Genomic DNA, 22,082 nt, shown 5'->3' with positions numbered 1-22,082 from the left:
GTATGATTTTGGTAGCTGCTTACATCACCTTGATGCAGCCCGGACCACCCAACTTACTGACACTTCAACCTAGAACCATTTAAAAGTGCACATTTATTATATTCGGCCCCCCTGTGTGATTAATGTGTAAAACTATCTACAGATTACATCTACAGACCGAAGGGTTTTGTCCTTCCTTCATTGAAAAAAATGCTCTAGTTCAGTTAGATTGGATGGAGATCATCAGTTTCAAGTCCTACCAGAGACCCTCAATTGTATTTAGTCCTGGACTTTGATTAGGTCATTCTTACACATATGCTTTTTAACACATTTAAGCCGTTCCACTGTTGTCTATCCGGCATGTGATGTCATCTAGTTGGTCATCTAGTGGTCATCTAGTTGATGTCCTGAAGCAGAGGTATAGATTATTCAATTCAATTCAAAAATACTTTATTGATCCCAAAGGGAAATCAAAAGTTGTTGTAACTCATATTAACTCAGATTCTTCAAATAGTTATTGTTGATAGTGACTGCTGTGGGACAGATCTCTTGTAGTAGATTGTGTTACAGAAAATTTGAAGTAGCCTCTGACTGAAGACACTCTGCCTTCCCAAGACAGTCTCATGAAGAGGATGGTCAGGGTTGTCCATAATATTCTTGATTTTATGAAGAATCCTCCTTGGCATCATCATATCCATAGGTTCCACAGTCCCTACAACAGAACCAGCCTTTTTTAACAATCTGTTGAGCCTTTTATGGTTCCTGGCTCTGATGCTGCTGCCCCAACAGATGACAACAGAAGAGATGACCCTGTAAACAACACACTTATGGAAGATCTGTATCTTGAAAGATCTTAGCTTCCTCAAGAAGTACAGTCAGCTCTGTCCCTTCTTATAGACGCTTCACGGTTGCAAATCCAGTCCAGTCTGTTGTCCGGTTGAATACCAAGGTATTCTTCTCCCATGATGGAAATAGGGTTTGATATAACCTTGTTTCTCCAGAAATCAACAATCATCTCCTTTGTTTTGTCTACATTCACGACTAAATGATTGTTTCAGTCCACCAGCTGTACTCAGCCTCTTGTCCATCTCTGATCCGCCCGAGAACTGAAGACACTAAGCCTTACCTTAACTCTTGTGCTGGAAGTCTGAAGTGTACAGAGTGAAAAGGAACATTGAGAGTACAGCTCCCTGTGGTGCTCCTTTGTTGCTGATCACCTGGTTAGACACAACTCACAAACTGTGGTTTGTTTGTGAGGTAGTGATTGTTGAGGCCTCCATCTGTGTCTACTGGAATTTCTGACAAAGCAAATCAGGCTGAATTGTGTTAAATGCACTGGAGAAATCAAAGAAAAATTGCCTCTCTGCAGCTTCTCTACCGTTATACATTACCCCATTGAGACAGTACCATGCCCATGGCCAAAATGAAATAAATTAAAAACCAAATTCATCTGCCACCATCACTTTGAAGCAGTGTTTTTAAATCCTTGGAAATGGTGTCAGTGGTTTGGCTATAAATTGCAATTAATAGACATTCAATTCATCCAACCATCATCTGTACCCACTCCCACTATCACTACTTTCTTCATGGATGGCCAAACATGGCCAAGTACAACTAGTTAAAAACAACAAAACCAGACAAAATGACAGTAATATATTTTATTAAACACTTTGTCTGTTTTAACATATTATTTTATATTAGCATATTTGTGCTTTACATGTAGAGATCATGCATTGTGCCTCACAGTTTGACTTTATCATGTCACTGAGAAAACAATCAGCAACAAAATTTTCTGACTCATCCACAAAGGTAGTTTCTGAGCAAATAGAGATATCATTTCTGCTAATGCAGAACCGACAAACAGATAACCATCGTTCTCCATTCACTTCACCCACTCCAATGCACTTTGCTACAGTCAGGAACATATCACCCTGCCAAGCAGAATGCCATTAAAGTGAATGAGTTTGTGCAAATATTCAGCTCATGCCTATAAAAGAAAAGCATGACTACAAAAAGAAACTAGTTAGAAACAGGAGGATAAAGGATAAGGGTAATATATTAAATACAAATATCAAATAGGAATTAATTTATAGATAAAATATGTCTGCAAAGGCAAATACAAAGTAAAACATGCTTAAAGAAATACAAGATTTTTTTATTCCATCTTTTAATGTTTTAGGGGGTAAATCACACTACATTAAATCCACATCACATATAAAAAGTTTCACAAATTATTGTTAAAGGCAGAAAACACTAAAAGAAACAAGGAAAATGAGGATTCTTGAGGTAATGTGTCATGGTTTGAGTTTTTCTTTGTATTAATTTTGAGTTTCCTCTGTTACTGAGTCTCCGTGTTGTTGATTAGTTCCCAGGTGTGTCTCGTTCCCTAATTACCTCCTGTGTATTTAGTGTCTTTGTCGGGTCCTTGTCGTGAGTCAAGCCAGTCGTCTGTTGTTGTCTGTGCTGTCTAGCTGTTTGTCAGTCGTCCATTCGTTTCGCCAGTTGCTACCGGTGCTGAACCCTGGATTCTGTTCTGCCGTGCTGCCTGGTTGTTGGACTGTTTGTATTTTGGACTTGCTCATCATTTAACCATCACTTTACTTCTACCTGGGTCTAAGCGTCCTGCCTCACCATCTCCACCCACACAACGTGACATAATGATGCTTGTATCACTTTTAGTGAGTTTGTAAAATAAGTTAAACATTAAAACAGACATAAAATATACATAAAGACTGCAATCAAAAGAAATACTTTCAAATGTTTGGTCCATCCTAATAAAATTTCCACCCAAATGTTACCCTAAAACTGTAAAGGGGGCTTATTAGCAGCAATAATTTAAATAAAGTATGAGATAGCTCATTTGCCATTTTGTAACTTTTAGAAATGTTGGCACCTTTCCCTAATCTCAGAGCTAAATGATCTACTGTACATTCAGTAGGGAATATACATGGACCCTGCTGTTTACCACGAAAGTGGCACAGAATGCTAACATAAAATGCTAAGTGAAGCTTTAAATGTCAATTTAAACAGTTAGTCTCTGTCCTGAAATCATAAAACATGATTTTCCAGTAACTACTATTATCTTGCACATTGTGATGTCACCTTGGCTTCTGAAGTAAATCACTGATGACCGCAAGGAAGGCTGAAAGAAAATATTTTGAACACTGTTTATATGTAATTACGGTTCTTACAGAGAACTCTACATTTCTGGCTAAGATCAGTACTGTCAGGTCAAAGCGTCACAAAAACTGGAGGTCAAACATGGATAACAAATCCATGTCAAAATGTCATCTAGATTAGAGCGTCTAGATGACGGTGTGAGCAGAAGACCTTGTGTTTCCACTGGATCTAAAATCCTCCACTGTTAACCCATATGGCCCTTGTTCTAACTCCTTGAAAATCATTCAGAATTCCTCCATTTGTCTGCATGTGTACTACTTTCCATCCGAGCTGATCACTGGTTTTGTGAAACAAACAGTTTCTTTTAAGCCTGTGAAAATCACGTCACCTTGATAACTAGATCTGAGTGGGTCATCAAATAAACACTTAAATTGAACTTATTTTTATTGTATATTTGAGTCAGTCTAGGAGTCTGTCCACCACCATGAAGACATATTTAACATTAAAATTTAGTTTATACCAAATAATAATCATAACCATGTAAACTAAGATTCATGTGATGTTTATTAGCCTAAAATAGACTTCAGTCAATAATAAGTTGACTATAATATCATAATATATAATATAATATAATAATATCATGACTTCAGTCATGATATTAAGGTTACAGGATTTCCATCTGCCTTGAACACAACTGGAACTAATCATCCACCATATAAAAATACACATAGCTGTTATTTTCTCTATTTCTGCTGTGAAACTGAATATTTCTTTCCCCTGTTTTAGGTCAGTTAAAATTACCAAAACTATTTCTACTTGTTAAATGTTAAATCAGAGAACGACTTTTTATTACTTTCTTCAAATTCATGGTACCACTGTCCTGTAGTTACCTTAAATGTGAAGCTGCATCCTACTGAGGGTCGATGCAGTCAAACATGCAGCAGAACGGAGCTATATTCTGTTTCTGCAGACTGCATCTTATTTTGTGCTTTCCCTCTATTCTATTCCCCATTGAACATACTAATAATGACAAATGGAATAATTTAAGAGTTCAGTCTATTGAAAATCAATAGGGAACATACTTCTCTACCTAAGATCCATGACCAGCTCACACACAATTGCTGAAAGAGAACTGGTCCTGCTCTACAGGTTTCTTAACCCAGGCTCCAAGTCCGGCCTTGAGGAAGGCTATGAAGAGAGTCTGCTTGGCAGAGTGGTACTGCGCTGCGGCCTGCTTAGCTTCATGGTAGCTCCTGGGCTCCAGTGTTTGAATGCGCAGGGTGGAGGACAGCTGTTAAGCATAGAAACAAAAAGGACGTTTTAAAGGAAAGTTCATAAAAGATTAACGATTTCACAGAGTCTGCTCTTGCATAAAAAGCACAACATCAGGGATGAATACAAATTAAGCAAAGTGTTTAGAGAATACAAACAGGATAACCCTTGTAATGCTCACTGGCTTTGCTAACACATGCTTCAGTTCAGGTGAGCTATTGTTACCCTGCAAGATAAAGGATCACCTCTGTATGTGATCTGCTCATATTTCTTGTTCTGTCACAATACATGCAGTGTTCTGTCTCAAAGGCCAATATGTGTTACCTTGCTGTGCAAGTCAATCCAGCGGGTGTACAGAGCATGCTTGCAGAGTCTCGAGGGTCGGCCTAGGTCATCCTTCCCTGTGGTGGCGTTAATCAGCTCCAAACCCTGGTCTCCGATGGTCCAGTTCACGCTGAAGTTTGGGGCTTTTCCAGGCTGACGAGCCTCTGTGTTACTAATTCCTGTAGAAAATCAGGTTCTTGCTCATTCTGGTTCTTCATCAGACTTTTGTACAGGTTAGATCTAAAAACATTCTAACAGAGTTAACTGTACAGCTTACAAATTTGATTGGATTCGTTCATGACTTTCAAAGCAAGGCAGGCTCAAACTAGAAATGTTCCACTTAACTCAGAAGCATTCTGATTTTTATGGAATCTAGAAATTGATCAGTATAGTGAGAGGTATAAAACAGGTGAAGGACACAATACAGTATCATCATTTCACACTAAAAATGTCTCTAGCAGTGAAACAGAACCTTCTCCTTACTGTCTTGGTCCTGCTTGCTTATTCAGTTACTTTATACCATGACAGTGCAGAGTTACTACATGCATGCTTAGTGTGAGTAGATTGATTCAATATACTGGTTTTCCTTAGATAGACCAATTTTAAACGAATTTGAATAATAAATTGAATTTGACTGCATTGTTTAATAATTAGAATCATTTGGAATGTATGTATGATTGTATGGAAATACATTTTTGCAAAGTGCCTTGAGATGACATAGGAATTGGCACTAAATAAAGTTAATTGATATTGAATTGTAATTGAGTTTTGTCAAGAGAAACCGAGATCATCCCACTTCCCCATGCTGGAGATTTAAGTTTAACAGTAATAATAAATAAAGTTATCTTTAAAATTAATCACACAAGTGACATCCAAGCCCAACAATAGACTTTAACATCAATAAAATAAATCTGGTTGTGTGTGTTGTTTTTGTCTCTTCTGCAAACTTTGCTTTAATTCTATTCCTTTTTTCTATCTAATCATAAGAAATCATAGTCAGACAGAGAGAGTCATGAAACAGGAAGAGCAGGTTTCCTGGAAAAAGAGGAAGTAAGTTTCCAGCCTGCAGATTTATAAGAATAGTTGAGACTATTCCTTATTCAAAGCATGAAAGTTTTAAAGAATGAAATCTAAACATTTTGAGTAATTGGATAAGATTCAAAGTAAAATACTTATATTAATATTGGTTTACTTTTAATAATACTCACACTTACACCCACACTTGTGGGTACACTTACAAGAAAAACAAGTAACTAATTTTGGTATCAAATAATTACAATCATGGATTATTCTTGGTTTCTTTTCAGAAAACATCTGTAATAACTCACATTAAGATTATAATAAGAGTAATTAATAAGTTATGGTTATAACATTATAAATGAATGCTAAATCAGAGAAGCTAAAGAAGTTATAAATGTGATTTTGACATTGAACTTGAAATGGTGTAAAAGGTGCAACTGCAATTAAACATCACTGATATGTTGGAGGTAGATGGTAGATGAAAGGTGAAAGGTTAAGGGAAAAGGGGGAACTAACAGGAGAGCAGAGATGATCAACGCCTTATATGGAGACAGATTGTTGAACAACGTAAATGTTTCAAAGAAAAGGTTGTGCAGGCCATGGTCATAGGAGGACCATTGGGCAATCCTGAGAGATTAGTAGAGACATCAAGGCATAATGTCTGTAAGACAGTGATGGATATGAGATCATCTGTCTGAGCAGACAGACAATTAAACAAGCACAGCAACAGTGCTAGCCAAAGCAAACGCACCAAAAGGTGGATAAACCCTATAAAAGGTGGGTGCAAAAGAGGAATCTTTGGTTGGATCCTCCAGGCAGCTTTGAGCCAAGATCCAGATGGACAAAGAACTCTGCAGCTGAAGAAGAGCCGGGGCCACGGAGCCGAAGACTGTCCTGTGCATGGGGACCAACCCGTCAGCCCCGCAACATGTGACTTCAAATCGCACTTCTCTCATCAGCTGGGTTCAGACCCCAAAGACAAAGATGAAGATAAAGGCAAAGATGAAGACCAAGACAAAGGCAAAGACAAAGAACAAAGGCAAAGAAGAAGAACTGGTGCCTTCCTTCCTGCCAGCACCCAAGTCCTGTGTGACCTCAGCATCCATGTGGAGAAGAAGCTTATCAGACCTACAGAGATCCCTGCCTTCCTCGATCAAGTTCCTCCTCCTGCTGCAACACCTTCTTCATCATCAGGCCAGGTCTGGGGTTCAAAACGCCATACTCTGTCAGTCTCTCTCAAAGGTTCGCTTTTTAGTTCTCAGTGTCAGCATTAGGGAAAGATAGACTAGATAATTGATTTTACTTATTTGATTATTTCTGCTACTGAATTAAGCTGTACTGACCCTTGCAAAAATGCCTTACTAATAAAATATTTAGCATAAAGAAAATCTAAAAGATGTTGTGGACATTCAGTTAATGAGTCTCCTTAAAGTTCTTTGATGGTTGTAAAAATAGCTCTGATGTTTGATTCTGGAGAGGAAAAGGTGGAAAATGTTTTATAGGTTGCTGGTAGCCCATATGTAAAACAACATCCTTAGGACTCGCCCGAGTCACTAAAACCAACCTGGTTCAGTACCAAGTGCACGTTGTAATACAGAGAAGGAGCGACCGTTAACAGGTGTGCTCTGTGAAACTAGTTGGCTGCAGGCTGCTCAGTCTGGCTAATTCACAGGGGGAAAAAGGTTGGGACACCTGGATGTAGGTCATTAGAAACCAGGCAAATCTTTTCTCGATGCCAGCTTGAACAGAGTTTACTTCATTTCTGGACAGGGTAAATCCCAGCAGATTTAGGAAACTCAATTAACCCGTTAGACGGAGAGCTGGTAGCACATCTCCCCTCTCAGAAGAGGAAGTAGAGAGTGAGAAAGCAGAGAGATAGAGTGAGAGAGCAGAGAGATAAGGGGGAAAGGGGTAGTTGTTGCACAACAACAGTTTCAGTGTGAGATAATACTATGGCAATAAACTAGTTGGTTATTTTTAAGGTTTCACAAATTGCTACCAGATTTACAGGAATCTGTGTAAGGAAGATCAGTCCTTGAGAAGAAATGTCCTGCAATTCTTATGTGCATCACCTTCATCAGCAGGCCTTTAGCTCAACAGAGGACTGGTGATGAGCCATTCATTTGATTCTGGGGTGTTGGAGAAGGTTTGCTTCTAAGAATAGCAGAATAGCCGCTCTCGAGGACTAGACATGGCCACCTTTGTGGGATATAAGTATGACATCTGTTACCACTGAGCAGAGGCTTGTTCAGGCTGAAAGGTGGCGGTAGCACCTCCATCTCAGTAAGTCTCTGGTACATGGCTCTGGACAGATGGTCCGCATGGTACAAGCTGCCCAGGATGATGCTGGAGAAGTAGATGGGCTGAGTGAAGTAGGTCATCAAAGAGCCTTGGAATCCAACCACATTCCACCTTTTCATGATGCCAAAAGACAAATACAGAAAAGAAGCTCAAAGAAAATCACAGATCTACAACACCCATTGAACATTCTTGCAATGAAAATGTATCCTAGAAATTCTGACAGGGTTAGGTAGTTGTAATAATTCTGCTGACTCATCAAAACAGCATAATCCGAGAACATGTTGCATACAGACATCTACATAATCTAGAGACACAATGACGACGGTAGTAAGAGTTCACTCTTCAACCTGTTGGGTGATATAGCACAATCATGTGAAGCATCTTTTAGTGTCCTGAAAATCACTATGCAAGTCTGATATTATGTCATCAAAGTTTTACAGGTATGAATACTCTCACAAGGCATATTATGCCAGAATTTGAACAAAAGGTGGATAATTAAAATGACAACACAGAAAGTACTGACATCTAGAAACAGAGTCCGATGAAATCAAGGTGTCAAAAAAGCTTTACAACAAAAGTGAGTTAGTCAGTTGTCTATGTGGGGGGGCCAGAAGGCAGACCTGGCAATCTTGTCGCTGCAGGACATGGTGAGCAGCCTCTCACCCTGTAGAACCCCGTCCCATGTCTGAATGGTGCTACCAGAGCTCACTGGGATTGTTCCTTCACCAGACTCAATCTTAGTCCGCAGCTGCCCGCGGGCCTTCCTGTTAGGGTGTCTGTCACTCTGATCTGAGAGATTCAAAGTGAGAAACAAGGAAAATGGAGCAACAACCTCTGAGGAATGAGGAGAAAACCTTTTGCTAAAGGCAGCTGAAGAACCCGTCCTCACCTTCTACAGCAGCTTCGTGAGGTGAAAAAATGCGAGCGTCGCCACAGGGGGAGGTGCTGATGTACAGGTGGAACTGGACATTTTCATTCAGTCTGAAACCTTGTTTGTTGTCACAGCAGGTGAAGATAGATTTGTGATGATCCTCTTCATTAGGACTAAAGATTCAAATTCATAAAACAGACAGGAAGTTTAGTTTCAAACTGGTATCAGGCTTATGAAACTGAGTCAACACATACAGATGCAAGGCAAAGATCACAGTTCTCTTCTATTAATATTGGTGAGTGGGCGTATCGGTCATAATTTAATTTTTTGCTTTTTCTTCAACTCTGCAGAAATCACCTGAGAAAGTGTTCCAGTTGGGAGTACAGGAACCTGATGAGAGAGCGCCGAGCGATAATTTCAGCATGGCAGTCATTCAGGGCTAGTCCTCTGTCGCTCATGTATTCACCATTGATGCACTTTGTCCCTGTGGATACGCAGATAACCTGTGCCTCCTTTACATCTGAACCTGGGTGGGGAAAATCCAAATCTCAGATAACAACGGTTTCTTCATAAGTTCTCCACATTTATCTTTTACATTTTCTTTATTCTTGACAGAGCACCTAATAAAAGACAGAGTACTTTAACAAGGAACACAGATTTAATCAAAAGTCCTCCAAACTGGGTTAATTGTATAACTGTGGAGAAAAAAAGAGAATAAGAAAATACCTGTTGTCATGACAACACCTGCCAAGACTTTCCTTCGAGCATGTGGAGATGTGAAGTTATCAGTTAGTTCACTGAACTTTTCGACAACCAAACGAGAGACGGCGTCAGCCAGGACCTAAAGCAACACAACAAGACACAAAGCTTCCAGAAACAGCCTGAAAGAAAGGCTCCTGATTAGCACTTGCATCTCATTATAAGTAATGTCCATTATGAAACAGCAATAGACACCGCAATAAAAAGAGGTAAAAAGCTATGAAAGTTCTTCTGCACTTCATTTGAATGGAAAGTTTTTTGCTGGTGTAAATGACAGGCAGACAGCAAAGAACTCCTCAGGTTCTCCATTTGAAGTGCTGTGAGAGCTGCGCTTTCTGACTACCTGAGGCAGCTTGATGAAGAACAGTGTTTGAATAGCACTCAACTATGACGATGATACTAATTATGATAACAGCTCTGTTATCAGTGTGCAGGGATTACAGGTATGGATCAGTTTATGTGTAAATAGACTCTCAGTGAATTGAACTTGTCTCTCCTGAAGTCACCTTTTATCATATTTTGTCAAACTGGTCACAAAAAAAGCTTTTTTAGAAAAAAACTATTATCAGTTCAAGGTAGGCTATCTCTTTATGATTCTTTCTAAATAGCAATTAGTAATTCCATATGTTCCCATACTCAAATTTCCAGTTTTCCTTCAGTTTCATAAAAATCCATGGACGTTTCTAAACCAGGTGGAGTTTACGTGAAACCTGACGAAAACCAGGAAGGAAAGACAAATATGCAATGAATGTTTATGTTGAATGTTTAAAATATGCAAATATTTTTAAGTGTATTTTCTTTTTCAGTGTTCATCTCCTGGAAATTACTGAAATAAAGTTCTATAGTTTTTCACAATGTGTATGAATCATGTAAAACTGAAAGAAAGTGCTTATATGGATGAATAACTTACATTAACAATTAATCACTGCAGAAAGAGAAATCAGTATCAGTTAAATTTGCTGTTGGCAAATCAGTTTGGCTAAATCATGGGAAATATTGAAATAATAATTGAAATATTAACTTCATTAACAAATTAAAGAAAAAAATCATAGTTATTTTACATTTTACATTTTTAAAATCATAGTTATTTTACATTAATTCTGTTTTATAAAACAGAATTAATTAAAACATAAATGTTTATGAAGTGTTATTAAGTTGTTTATAATAGGTAACTATTTTCTTAATTGATAAATGTCAATAATGAGGCGCTGACATTAATTTTGCATCCATTTTATTATAATACAGTTTCTGGATTAAGGATGCTATATAAATAAAGTTTTTCTTACTTTAATTCTACTTATTTAAATCACATATGTGATCAGAAACAAGATACCTAGCAGCTGATGTAGCAGCACAAAGTGAAAATCAGTCTGTAGTAACTAACTATTATTTTAGTAATTGATTATTCAATCAATTATTCTGTTGACTAATTGACTGATCTGGTAAAATAAAATGTCCAATTCTGCAGATTTCTCATTGAAACCACTTTTATGCTATATTAGACAAACACTTTTTGCTTCATAACAGCTCTTACTAGTTGTTCATGCAGCAAATGGCTGTTTTTAAAGTCTGTTAACAATTAATCGATTACTACGTTAGTTGACGATTATTTAAATAATTGATTCACCATGATGAATTGTTTCATCCCTAGTTTATAGTACGGCATAGTTAAACAGTAAAACAAAGTAAAATCCTGCTCACCTGTGGTTGATGAAGCTGCAATCCCTCTTTGGGTATGGGTTGCCGGGACGATACCTGGTCCGGCTCAATATGAAAGAGTACAGACAGGGCAGCCTGGGCAGCTCGAGCTTTGGCCAGCCTCTTGTTCCGCCCAGAACCCTGGAAGTTCTGAGCGTCCACTGTCACTGACATGACAAAGTTTTTGGCATGGCTCTCCCCGCTCTCAGACACAGTATTATATTTGAGTCCTGGCCTCATCTCATTAAGAATCATTACAGGGTTCTTGCCACTTGTCAAGGAAGTGAAGGCAAATGGATTAGGGGTTAGGGGAGACTGAACAATGTTTGAGGTAGGGGGAGGGAGCATTGGGTTTTCTATTCCCAGAGTTGTGAAAGATCTCCTGCTGTTGGGGGCCAGGTATAACGGGTCACCTAAAGCTCTGGATGTCTCAAAGGCATTGAAGAGCTCATCAGGAAAGTCCCCCTGGTCTGAGGTGAAGTCTGTGTGAACAGCCAGAGTCCGACCCATGGCCATGTGGGCTTCAGACGCATTAGGGAACTGGACAAAGGAACGCAGGGCCTTCTCTGCAGCGCTTAGCTTGGCCTTCTTTTTTGTCTGACCTGAGCCGTCAAATACCTGCCCATTGACCTCCACAGTCATCACAAACACAGGCGCATGGATTGGGCCAGACTGAGAAAGCAGCTTGTATTGAAGTCCGGGCTTTATTTCATTCAGCTGCATGAGGGCATTCTTGGGCACAATGGGTCCTGAGACCTTTTTACGCTTTTTCGGCCAGTACTTGCAAGGTGTGCGGCCATTGTTACCCTCCGCTAAGGGACGTTTCCTACCTCTGCTTGTCCTTCCACTGTGGAGCTGAACAGCAACAGATGCAACCCTTTCTTTTGAGAAGAGGTTGTCCAAGTTGTGATTTTCCTTAACATCTGTGCTGCATGAACCTGCGGTGCCCAGAAAGAGTAACTTACAATGCCTTCGTTGCAGGATCTTGTAAATGTAAAATTTAGAGTCCTTTATTATCTCTTTGCAACTGAGCTCAGTGATGTGTGTTCTCCAAACGGAACTCAAGTTCTCACTCACAGTTAGTGTATTAACAGTGTCAAATATTGATAGAAGTTTTTATGAAAAATGAAAGTCTGACTACATATTTAGAATAAATTTACAACTGAAGTGTAACAGTATTTTCATCATTTATGACTGCTAAAACTTACAACCAGGAAGAGTTATTCTTTAAGACAAAAATAATGTTGCCTTTCTCTCATTTGCACCTAAACTGGAAAGTTCATATGAAAATTAAAGCTCAAACTCCAACTGAATTTTTCCTCTTTCTCAAGTCATTCAGGGCATTTAGGAACACATATCACCAGACCCTGTTAACAAAGTCATTGGAATGCTACATAAATTTCCATTTATAACATCCTCTAGCAAAAGCTTGATAGGTTACTGCTTTTGGTGCTTGTCAGAAAAAATTCAGGATAACAAGAAAAAAACATAAAACGAAATGTATCAACTCTGCAACATTTAAACATTAGCAATCCTCATAGATAAATTCCAAGTTTTGTTTTGAATCTAACTAAATTATTTAGCTTTTTTTCTGCTTCTCAGCAGAAGAAACTTCTGTGTTCTGGAAATCCTCGTCACGTCAGCAAGAACAGCTCAATTCAGCAGTCAACTGGATGGAGTCATAGGGGATCAGAGTTCAATTCGAACTGTATAAAAACTTTTCACATTAAACAATTACACATTGCACAATATTCAAATTGTCATAGCAAATAATTACTATGCAATCTAGATTTTAAAAGAATCATTCAGTTTAATTCAAGCTTCATCTTGACAAAAGTAATGATTTGACATTATGAATTTGTTGGCCAGGAAAGAAAGAATCATCAAGTTATTCTGTTGCAAACACTGCGTTTAACCTGAAAGTGGAAGAGTGTCACATCTTGTGGCTCTGTAACTGCTGCCCTTTTATTTCCACTAGTAAAGGTTGATGTCCTGTTTTGTCATGTTGGGTCCAGATTGATCAAATGGGACTGAGGCCAGTTTCTAACCAAAACTCATTACCAGCTCAGCTTCATGTAATCCAATAAGAACTCTAAATTACAGGAGTGCCAGCACTGAACAGGACAAAGTTTTTGTTTTAGCAGCAAAATGGACAGCATGCAAAGACAATGATAAAGACAGAAGGGCTGGATGGAACTGAACGACAAAAAGGGCAAAACCCTAAGCAACAAGAGGGGGAGGGGAAGTTACTCCTCTTAAATAAACAGCTGGATAGTTCAGCAAGAAAATTTTTATTGTGAAGCAATATGATAATATTGTCAAACCATGTTTAACAATATGATGGATTACCTTACATTGAGTGAAACCTGTACAAATTGCTGCATTAAGCCCTTCAATAACCTTGAGCTCTACCACTGTCAGCCATAATCCACATGTTCCTCCAACAGGGATGGGATTATTACTACCCAGCACTAATAACCAGTGTAAGGAGGCTGCATGTGTTAGTGTTGAGTCAAATAAGCTGTTGGCTCAGCCACACCACAGAGGAGAATAATTGCACTATCACTGTTACACTGAAAGCAATCATCATTCACTTCCATTTCCCTGACTGTCTCAGTCTGTTGCACTGGGTTGAGCTGGATTATCTGTCGGATTAAACATCTTCCTTCTGTCTACAAACCTCAAAATTCACATTGTGTAAGTTGAAAATATGGTAACATGTTATCACCAATTAGAACTATCATGAGTGTTATCTAAGGTAGAATGGACTTGGGGCTAATCACTAATGCATTAGCCCCAATGAAATCTGTTCCACATCTCCTATATGTTCCAAAATAAGTCATTGTTCACCACAGCTTGTATTTTTTTATTTTTGTACTAAGTATGGCTGTTAGAATGTAACATAAAAATAGTCTGAAATCATACATAATTTGAATCTGGATTACCCAGATTCAAATTAATCTATTTCTTTCCCCTTAAACAACTTCAATGGTACATTTTGTGATGACACTCTGCTAAGAATGCTTGCATGCTAAAAGAGAGCGACTGGAGCCAAAAAGAGTCACTTTAATTCTCCAATAAAAGCAGAACTTTACTTAAAGATATCAACATGTAGTTTGGACTCACTCATGCTTCGTGTTTCCATCCCCTCTGTGATGGGCTGCCTCTGCTGGGTTCGGGTCGGCCGGTTCCCTGATCCACCTGCAGGAAACACAAACTTTAGTCAGCTTTCATTGGATTCTCTCGTTTCTCATGCTGCTAACTACTACTTGATGCATTTTTTAATGTTGTAATATTCGAGACCAGTCTCGATCTTGTGTCGGTCTCGGACTTAGAGGACTCGGGGTCAAACCACAACTGTAAAAATGTCACTAAATTGCTCAGCATTGTTCAGCTTATTTGTCAACATCCTTGTTTTCACTGGATAGAATAACGTGACTTAGTAATTACGTGTTTCTGTTGCCCTGTAACGCGTCGCCTCCCCGTTAACTCGCTCCAAGACATGCGCAGTGTTTATCTCGGAGCGGGAGGAGATGTCTGTCTAATCATCGGGACTAAATTTCCCTACATAAATCGTAAGAAATCATGACGACATGTGAATTCAGAAGCGCTTCGCTTTCAGAGAAGGTGGGACTAAGTTCAACTTTTAGGGTCACTTTTTAATGAAGCTCAATGAAGGTAAGCTCTGTGAAGTGATGTTAGCAAAGCTAGCTGTACAGGGACAAATATGTTTCAATTGCGATGATAAATGCTGTCACTTACTGCGCTTGTTGTGCGAAGGTGTTGACTGACGTGTCGCACATTTGAGACGACTCTGTGACCAAAGTCTGCAACGTAGAGACGCATGCATCACTATATTATCCTATAGGACTGAAGCCTCACTGAGAACCGTTCTTTGTTTTTGCAATGCTCTGCGCACACTAGCTCAGAGCACAGTAGCTATTATTATTCAGTTGTATATATTAATTAATCATCGAATAAATAAAATACAAGAACTAAGGTAAGACGTAGCGCATGCGCATTGCTCTTTGATTATTTTCGTCCCCTGGTTTCATGCAGCGGGAGACAGGGTGACAACAGTAACGGTTCTCCTTGTGCCTGGTTTCTTCTTGCTTGTTGCTCCTTGGTCAGTGTTCATAGTTGACTGTTTACCGTTAGTGCATTTCTATGTTTAATGTTGCAGACAGTGGTGGTTTCTAACATGGGTAGGGTGACCAGACGTCCTCTTTTGCCCGGACATGTCCTACTTTTCAGACCTAAAAAGATGTCCGGGGGGAATTTAAAAATCGTCCGGGATTTTGGTCAACTGCAAATTACGTAATCCCTGAGCCGCGTCAGTGCGGGCAGCCCTGTTCTTAATCAGAAGTTGGCTATCAGTACGCCAACAACATGCGAAAGCGCAAATGTATGTAGTTTTCCCGCTTTTAGACTTTCTGTCCAGCACCCCCCCCCCCCCTCCACCTTCCCGCTCCAAGGTGTTCTGGTTTCCCCAACCCCTCGCCCCCACCCCAACCCCCCGTTGCAGGTTGTCCGGGTTTTCCCAAAGTAGAATATGGTCACCCTAAACATGGGCCATATGAGCAACCACCCAGGGCGTCAATCTGTTAGGGGCGACATGAGACCTCTGCAGATTGTGGCACAGAGATGGAAGTAAAGCAGAATGAAAAAGAGTTTGAATTGATCATTATAATTTACTTCAGCTCTAAGCATTTAATGTCTGGGTCCTTTTATGGGAATGTGAATCTTTCAGATCAATTTGAAAAGCAATTTTGATCATATTTCGCATTTTATTGTGTCATGTAGCGTGGAGCGCTGGTCTTGGTCTTGACTCCATCTCGATGCACTCTGGTTTTGGGTTAGGTGATCCTGTCTACAACATTGGCATCTTTGTCTTTAAAGTCATATTTTTACCAAATAATACTTCATATTATCAGTCATAAACATTGATGAAGTCTCCTTTATATTCATAACAGGTGTTACTATGTTTATGACGGTGTCAGTCTCACACACACCCCTTCAAATGAAGTGTTACCCACTTTTCTAAATTCAATAATAGGATCTGTGGTTTGGCATTTAATTAGAATGTAAATAAAACAAATCTTTGAAATGTGACATTTAAGTGATGAAGAAAAATATCGCAAAGAAAGATATTTCTGTAAAGCTGAGTTAATTCTCCTAGATTACTGCCTGACCTTTTCAGCTTGAACGGGACAAAAAGAAAGCTGATTAACCTGCAGTTCACAGGAAGCTTCTGTTTAAAATTCACTTAACATTTCACAGGCTTTTAGATTTGGATGGAAATGTGACATTTAATGCAGATTTTAGGGAAACCAGACCAGAATCCATCTAACGAAAGATTCAGCAAAAGACAGAAAACATTTTTTTACAACCTGTTAAGCTAAAATACTTACTGACAGTTGGAAAACTGCACAATCTATCAAATGCAGACAGCACTGCAAAAGCTGTTTCAGTGCGTTTTGGCCAGTGTGACAGGCAGTCAAGCTTGATGAATAAGCCCATAATTCCAAGCAAGGTATCTCGAGTGGCTTGAGGAAGAAAGCTTGAAACATTTGACTCAAATCCTATAGCTTAAACGGCAATTCTACCAATTACTAAGAAAGTAGGTGAAAACTTCAGCTGCAGTCCAGAAACAGGAATGTCAGGTTAATTGTTTTCTCCAAGTTAGGTTGGGGTTATATGTTTGAATCACTTCTGAGTTTCTGGCTGGATTACAAAGAACACAATCCTCCAAACCTCTGCTCTGTGAAATCTTTATGACAGCTTTAATTTGTTGTGTGACTCTGGAAGTCGCTGCAGGGCCGGAGTCATTTTCACGTACTAATGCCACTTAAAGCTAACAGGGTTACCTTGCAGTCACATTGGCCCCAAACCAGAACCCCCACCTACAGGTATTAGTGCTGCTGACAGCAGGTGAGTTAAAACGCTGTAGTGGACTCTTTACAGCAGCTGAGGAGAACTGAGCAACTTTTTGACTAGAGGATTACCTTTAGAAGATGCAGACAGAGAACACTGTGATGGACTATGAAGGTATGAACATGTGTTCCCAGTCATCTGGGCTTCAGCAAACCCCTGATATTTGCTGGAATTAAGAATCACTGCCACCCACAAGTAGCTAACATCTTGGATTACTGGAGACTTTGTCTAAAAACGCATATAAGTGCCAATTTTAACAGTTCAAACCCCAAATATACCTTAACATGCAATAATATGCACAATAAGTTCATAAATAGTAACTGCAGAATATCTGCAGTTTTCCTTATTGCTGTGATGTTGGGTACAGCCAGTTAGAGCCAAGACAGCAGCAGCCAGTGAGCATTGCGACTTGGTATTTTAGCTTCCCAAGCTACATTTTATTTTGAATATTTTAGATATGCTCTATGACAAAAATCCATGATTAGGGGGATTTTGAACAAATCTTGTTGAGTCACTGTTCATAGAAAAACCTGAGAATACTGAACGGCAAAAAGTTATAGAAAAGTTTACAATAATACCCAATAATACAAAAATCTTCCTAAAAAGATTTCTCCTTCTTCATAAAACATTCATTACAGTTAGAAAATTAAGGAGTTTGCAAGTATATGGACTTTTGGATTGTGTCTTGTGAATTATCACTACACATCTCAGTTGTTATAGCGACGGATGCACAGAGTCAGAACAGTTGCTGGACTCCCATCTAGCATAGTTTCATCACAGCCTTCAAAGCTTGCAGCATGTATTTCTGGTTAAGGAGCAGATCGACAGAGAAAGTTCACCTGTAAAAACTTAATCTTTGTGATAACAAGTTGGAAATATATAGTGGAATACTAACAATCCAAAAAGGTGCAGGCATGCCAGCTCTGCTTCACCTCAGCTTTTTAATAAAGATGGAGGAGTTTATAGGAATGATTTCAGATCCCTGCTGCCGTCCACTGACCCATCTCTACCCCGTTCTGCCTGCATCACTGAGCTCACTGTGCACCACAGACAGTTATCTCTGCTCTACCCGGCCGAGCCACAGCCAGGCCGGGTCCACTGCTATTCCCTAGGAGCTCATGATGGACTGATGTTGAATTTCACCCTCTGAGTCTTTGGTTTTAAGGCCAGCAGTAGCTGGTGGAAGGGCAGGTAAAGGTGTTTTCTGAAGCCTAAGAAGCAGGGAATATCAGCACAGTCAAAAGATTTCAGAAGGGCACTTTTTGTCCAGAGGAAAAATTTCAGGTACTAATCAGATTAATGTGTGTTTTAACAATTGATGTAAATAAAAAGTGACTCTGAGATTTAACAGGCATATGATGGTCTGTCATGGAGGAAGTCTAACAGACCTGTTGGTTAAAGCCAGAGTTTGATGACAGAGCTGAGCAGCAGGGTGGAGGAAGGGAGGAGTGAGGGCGATATCAGTTCCTGCACATCACCTGTGTGTGAGACAGATCAAGTTTTGAGCCGACAGGCACATCCTATGGAAGCGGCATGGCATGCACGCCTCACAGAGCACATCGGCTTAGAGCTCGTCTGAAAATCACTTTTGCTCCCAGTAGATTAAACTCACACTTCAGTTCATCTCCCAACACCTCGCTTAGCAGGGACATGAAAATAATGGGCTTTCTACTCTCCCCGCATGCAAAGTATGGCTGAGTACAGTTTTTCTTTTTTCATACGATGTTGCTGTTTACCACACTGCATGAATTATCATTAGACTAATAAAGGGATGAGGAAGCACGGCACATCTGCTGCCTTGGCTTTTGGTGCAGCAGCTAAAATTTTAATACATGTGCGGATTAAGTAAACTTGAGCATTTGCTCCCGAATGGATATTAGTTGTTGTTTGTAATCTCACCCAAAGCCAATAAAGATGAATGAAGAGGAAGCAGCTGATGATGTTGTACTATTCTTTAACTGTATCCTAGAAGTTCAACAGCTTCCAGTAGTCCAGAAACATCCGTGTCTGACAATGACTGCTGTTGGGAAAATGTTTATAACTTTTAATAAGATATGTTGTTATCCAGTTTGGTACTCTGGTCTGTTCACTCAAAGAACACACTTCAGAACAACACTGAAGAAAGATCTGGAATAAATTCCCAGATTCTTTATGATGGGTGAAGTGGAAGGAAAACTATAACTAACCCTGGATATGCTATCAACAATATTCCATTCATACTTGGATACAGATCAAAAGAGAACTTGGGGAACTTGGAGAACTCGCCTTGCCCATGAGCTCATCAACATGCACCAGGAAGAAGCTAAGATCAAACCACCAACTTTTAGATCGCAGGATCACTACTCTCTAGGGTTGGGGGTGGAAATAAATGCAGCACATTTCTGGACAAAAACCTGCAAGACCCTCAGACGATTTGAGGCTGAGGTGGAGGTTTACCTTCCAGCAAGGCAACAGTCCTGATACAGCCAGAACTACAGCAAACTAATAATGAAATTAGCTAATCTAAACTATATATACAGTATGTAATAGTAATTTTAATCCACAGTTGAACATTAGTTTGTAGTTTGGATAACATGTAGGTAAATTCAAAGGGTGTAAATACTTTAGTAAACACCACACCAAATAAAGGACAGAAACTGATCAAACTGAAGCTGTGGAGCTAACATCAAACATTTCTCCCTGAGTTTAGAAGAAAGACAAAAACACCACATCCACAAATCCAGTGGTTTAACTAGAGCAGCATCACTCATTGAACATGAGCAATGACTGAACAGATATTTTCCTCTGAACAACACACACCTTAATAATGACTAAAAGATACAGGCTTTGCTACAATGAAGCACAAATACAACTAAAACTCCTGTGAAGTGAAAAGCAGCTTCTAAACTCAGCTTCATGCAAAAAGGATGAAGCTGGAGCAGCAGGTAGACTCCTACCTTTACGCTCTGAGCGTTTCTTCCTCCTCCTCCTGAACCGCCGGCGGATCAGGCAGCAGTGTGCAGCCACATTCAGCAGCAGAGCCATGGCTGGTCTCCCCTGCAGGCTCTGGAAGACTGTCGACAACTTTAGACCGAACAGGGAGGAGGAGCAGAGGACTGATGTGGTAAACGGCTGTCAGATGAATGGGCTGCGATGGCTCTCCACCTCCTTCCTCCGCCTGCCACATTGATTCTTCCTATCCCACACATGGCTAAAACGTTGCTGCTGACAACGCTAGTGACCTGTGGATTAGCTCCACTCCACCCTCTTTCATTTTAGGGCTCCGAACATTTCATTTAATACTTATCTCCGATTTGTTTTGGTCCACTTGAGATTGAATTTTTGATGTAACCTGAAGCAGTGCCTTCCTGAAGTATTCACATCCAATGAATGTTTTGACATTTTTCCCTTTTCACAATGTGGCACAACAACACAAAGTAGAGCATCATTGTGAAGTGGAGGGATGAAGATAAATGTGTTGGGATTTTTATTTACTGTTTAAAACCAGAGAACATTCTAAGCAAATGAAACAGATCTGATCCAATTTCTGAGTAAAACAGATGAAAAGGAAAAACTGGGAAAAAAACATATATATGAAGATATCTAACAGACATGAGAAGGAAAATTAAACATGACATAAGAGGATGAATTATATAGCTTGCAGTGGATTATAGCTAAAATATTGAAGGATAAAACCAAAGTGAATGTCAATATAATGTAAGATTCAACATCCGTCTATAACTGCTCATCCTTACAGGCTCAGGTAGCTGAGCACCATATTCAAAAGTGTTTGTTTTGGGGGGATGGGAGGAGATGATAATATAGCATCAATTCATAATAAATGTCTCAAGGCATGTTACAAATAAAACAATATCCAATTTATGTAGTGTATTCACAAAAAAAGAATAAGGCTTAAAAGTACAGTCACATTAAAAAATTAGAATATGCATTCTAATGAGACTGATTCATCAGAATAAAAATACCTTTTATTTCACTAAGGGCTTGAATTTTATTTCTGTTCATGAAGACGTCTGTGTGGAAGTCATCTAGATCACATTTCACTTTCACAGTCAAGTGAATTACTGAAATAAAAGACTTCAAAAATGTCTTAATTTGTTATACATGTATTGATCCTAGTCATAACTGCACCATTCGCTTACATTGTGTCATTGACTTTGCAGCAATCCCTCATATTAGGCATACAGCAACAGTTGAGAAGAGAAGTGTCCGTTTTAACAGGAAGAAACATTAAGCAGAAGCAGAGCTTACGTTAAAGAAAAGGTCAGTCATAGAAGCAGTGAGTCTAGTGGCTGCTCTAAACCACTCAGAAAACAGCTAAACAGAAAAACTCTTCTCCAAAGATCACAACTAATGTCTTCTCTAAATTTTAAAAAAGAAAATTGAAAGTCACGCAGGTTTTTATATTTTCCACAGTAAGGCAAATTTACTGAACTTATTTAAATTTGTCTAACAGTTTGTTAACTAGTAAATAAAATCTATTTTACACAAGTCTCATGCAATGAAGCTCCCTTATATTTATAGCACCAGCATCCCAGTTTCAAAATAAATCTAGCTGTGAACTTTAAAAGTCATCAATAAATCGTTACATTTTCATAGAGCTTGTTCAGGAAAAACTGTTTTCATGGGATTAATCTAAGCCAGTAACCCACTGGACAACATACTTTTAAATGAGAAGCTATAAAAACAGCTGGTAAAATAAGCATTAAAAACATCTGCACAAAGAGTAGGTAGGTGATGTGGAAAAATTACAATAAGGTCACACCTGCTACTTGTATTGCTATATGTTTATTCTAAGTTCCTGTAT

General features: G+C 39.2%; 1 protein-coding gene across 1 annotated transcript; it reads right to left on the bottom strand.

Moving 5' to 3' along the window:
* Positions 1-1,622: 1,622 nt before the first annotated feature.
* On the bottom strand, positions 1,623-21,969 carry LOC116716292 (double-stranded RNA-specific editase 1-like). Its single transcript, XM_032557212.1, has 10 exons — positions 20,215-21,969; positions 14,471-14,545; positions 11,348-12,282; positions 9,614-9,728; positions 9,245-9,413; positions 8,906-9,060; positions 8,637-8,805; positions 7,946-8,127; positions 4,696-4,874; positions 1,623-4,390 (listed from the first exon to the last, which is right to left on the bottom strand). Exons 1-10 carry the CDS (start codon positions 20,300-20,302, stop codon positions 4,208-4,210), a joined length of 2,250 nt encoding a protein of 749 aa, XP_032413103.1. The 5' UTR covers positions 20,303-21,969; the 3' UTR covers positions 1,623-4,207.
* Positions 21,970-22,082: the final 113 nt, after the last annotated feature.

This window comes from Xiphophorus hellerii, chromosome 24 (assembly GCF_003331165.1).
Source record: "Xiphophorus hellerii strain 12219 chromosome 24, Xiphophorus_hellerii-4.1, whole genome shotgun sequence".
Classification (NCBI taxonomy): domain Eukaryota; kingdom Metazoa; phylum Chordata; class Actinopteri; order Cyprinodontiformes; family Poeciliidae; genus Xiphophorus; species Xiphophorus hellerii.
Note: the sequence above shows the minus strand (reverse complement) of the source record. Positions and strands in the feature narration are given on the sequence as shown.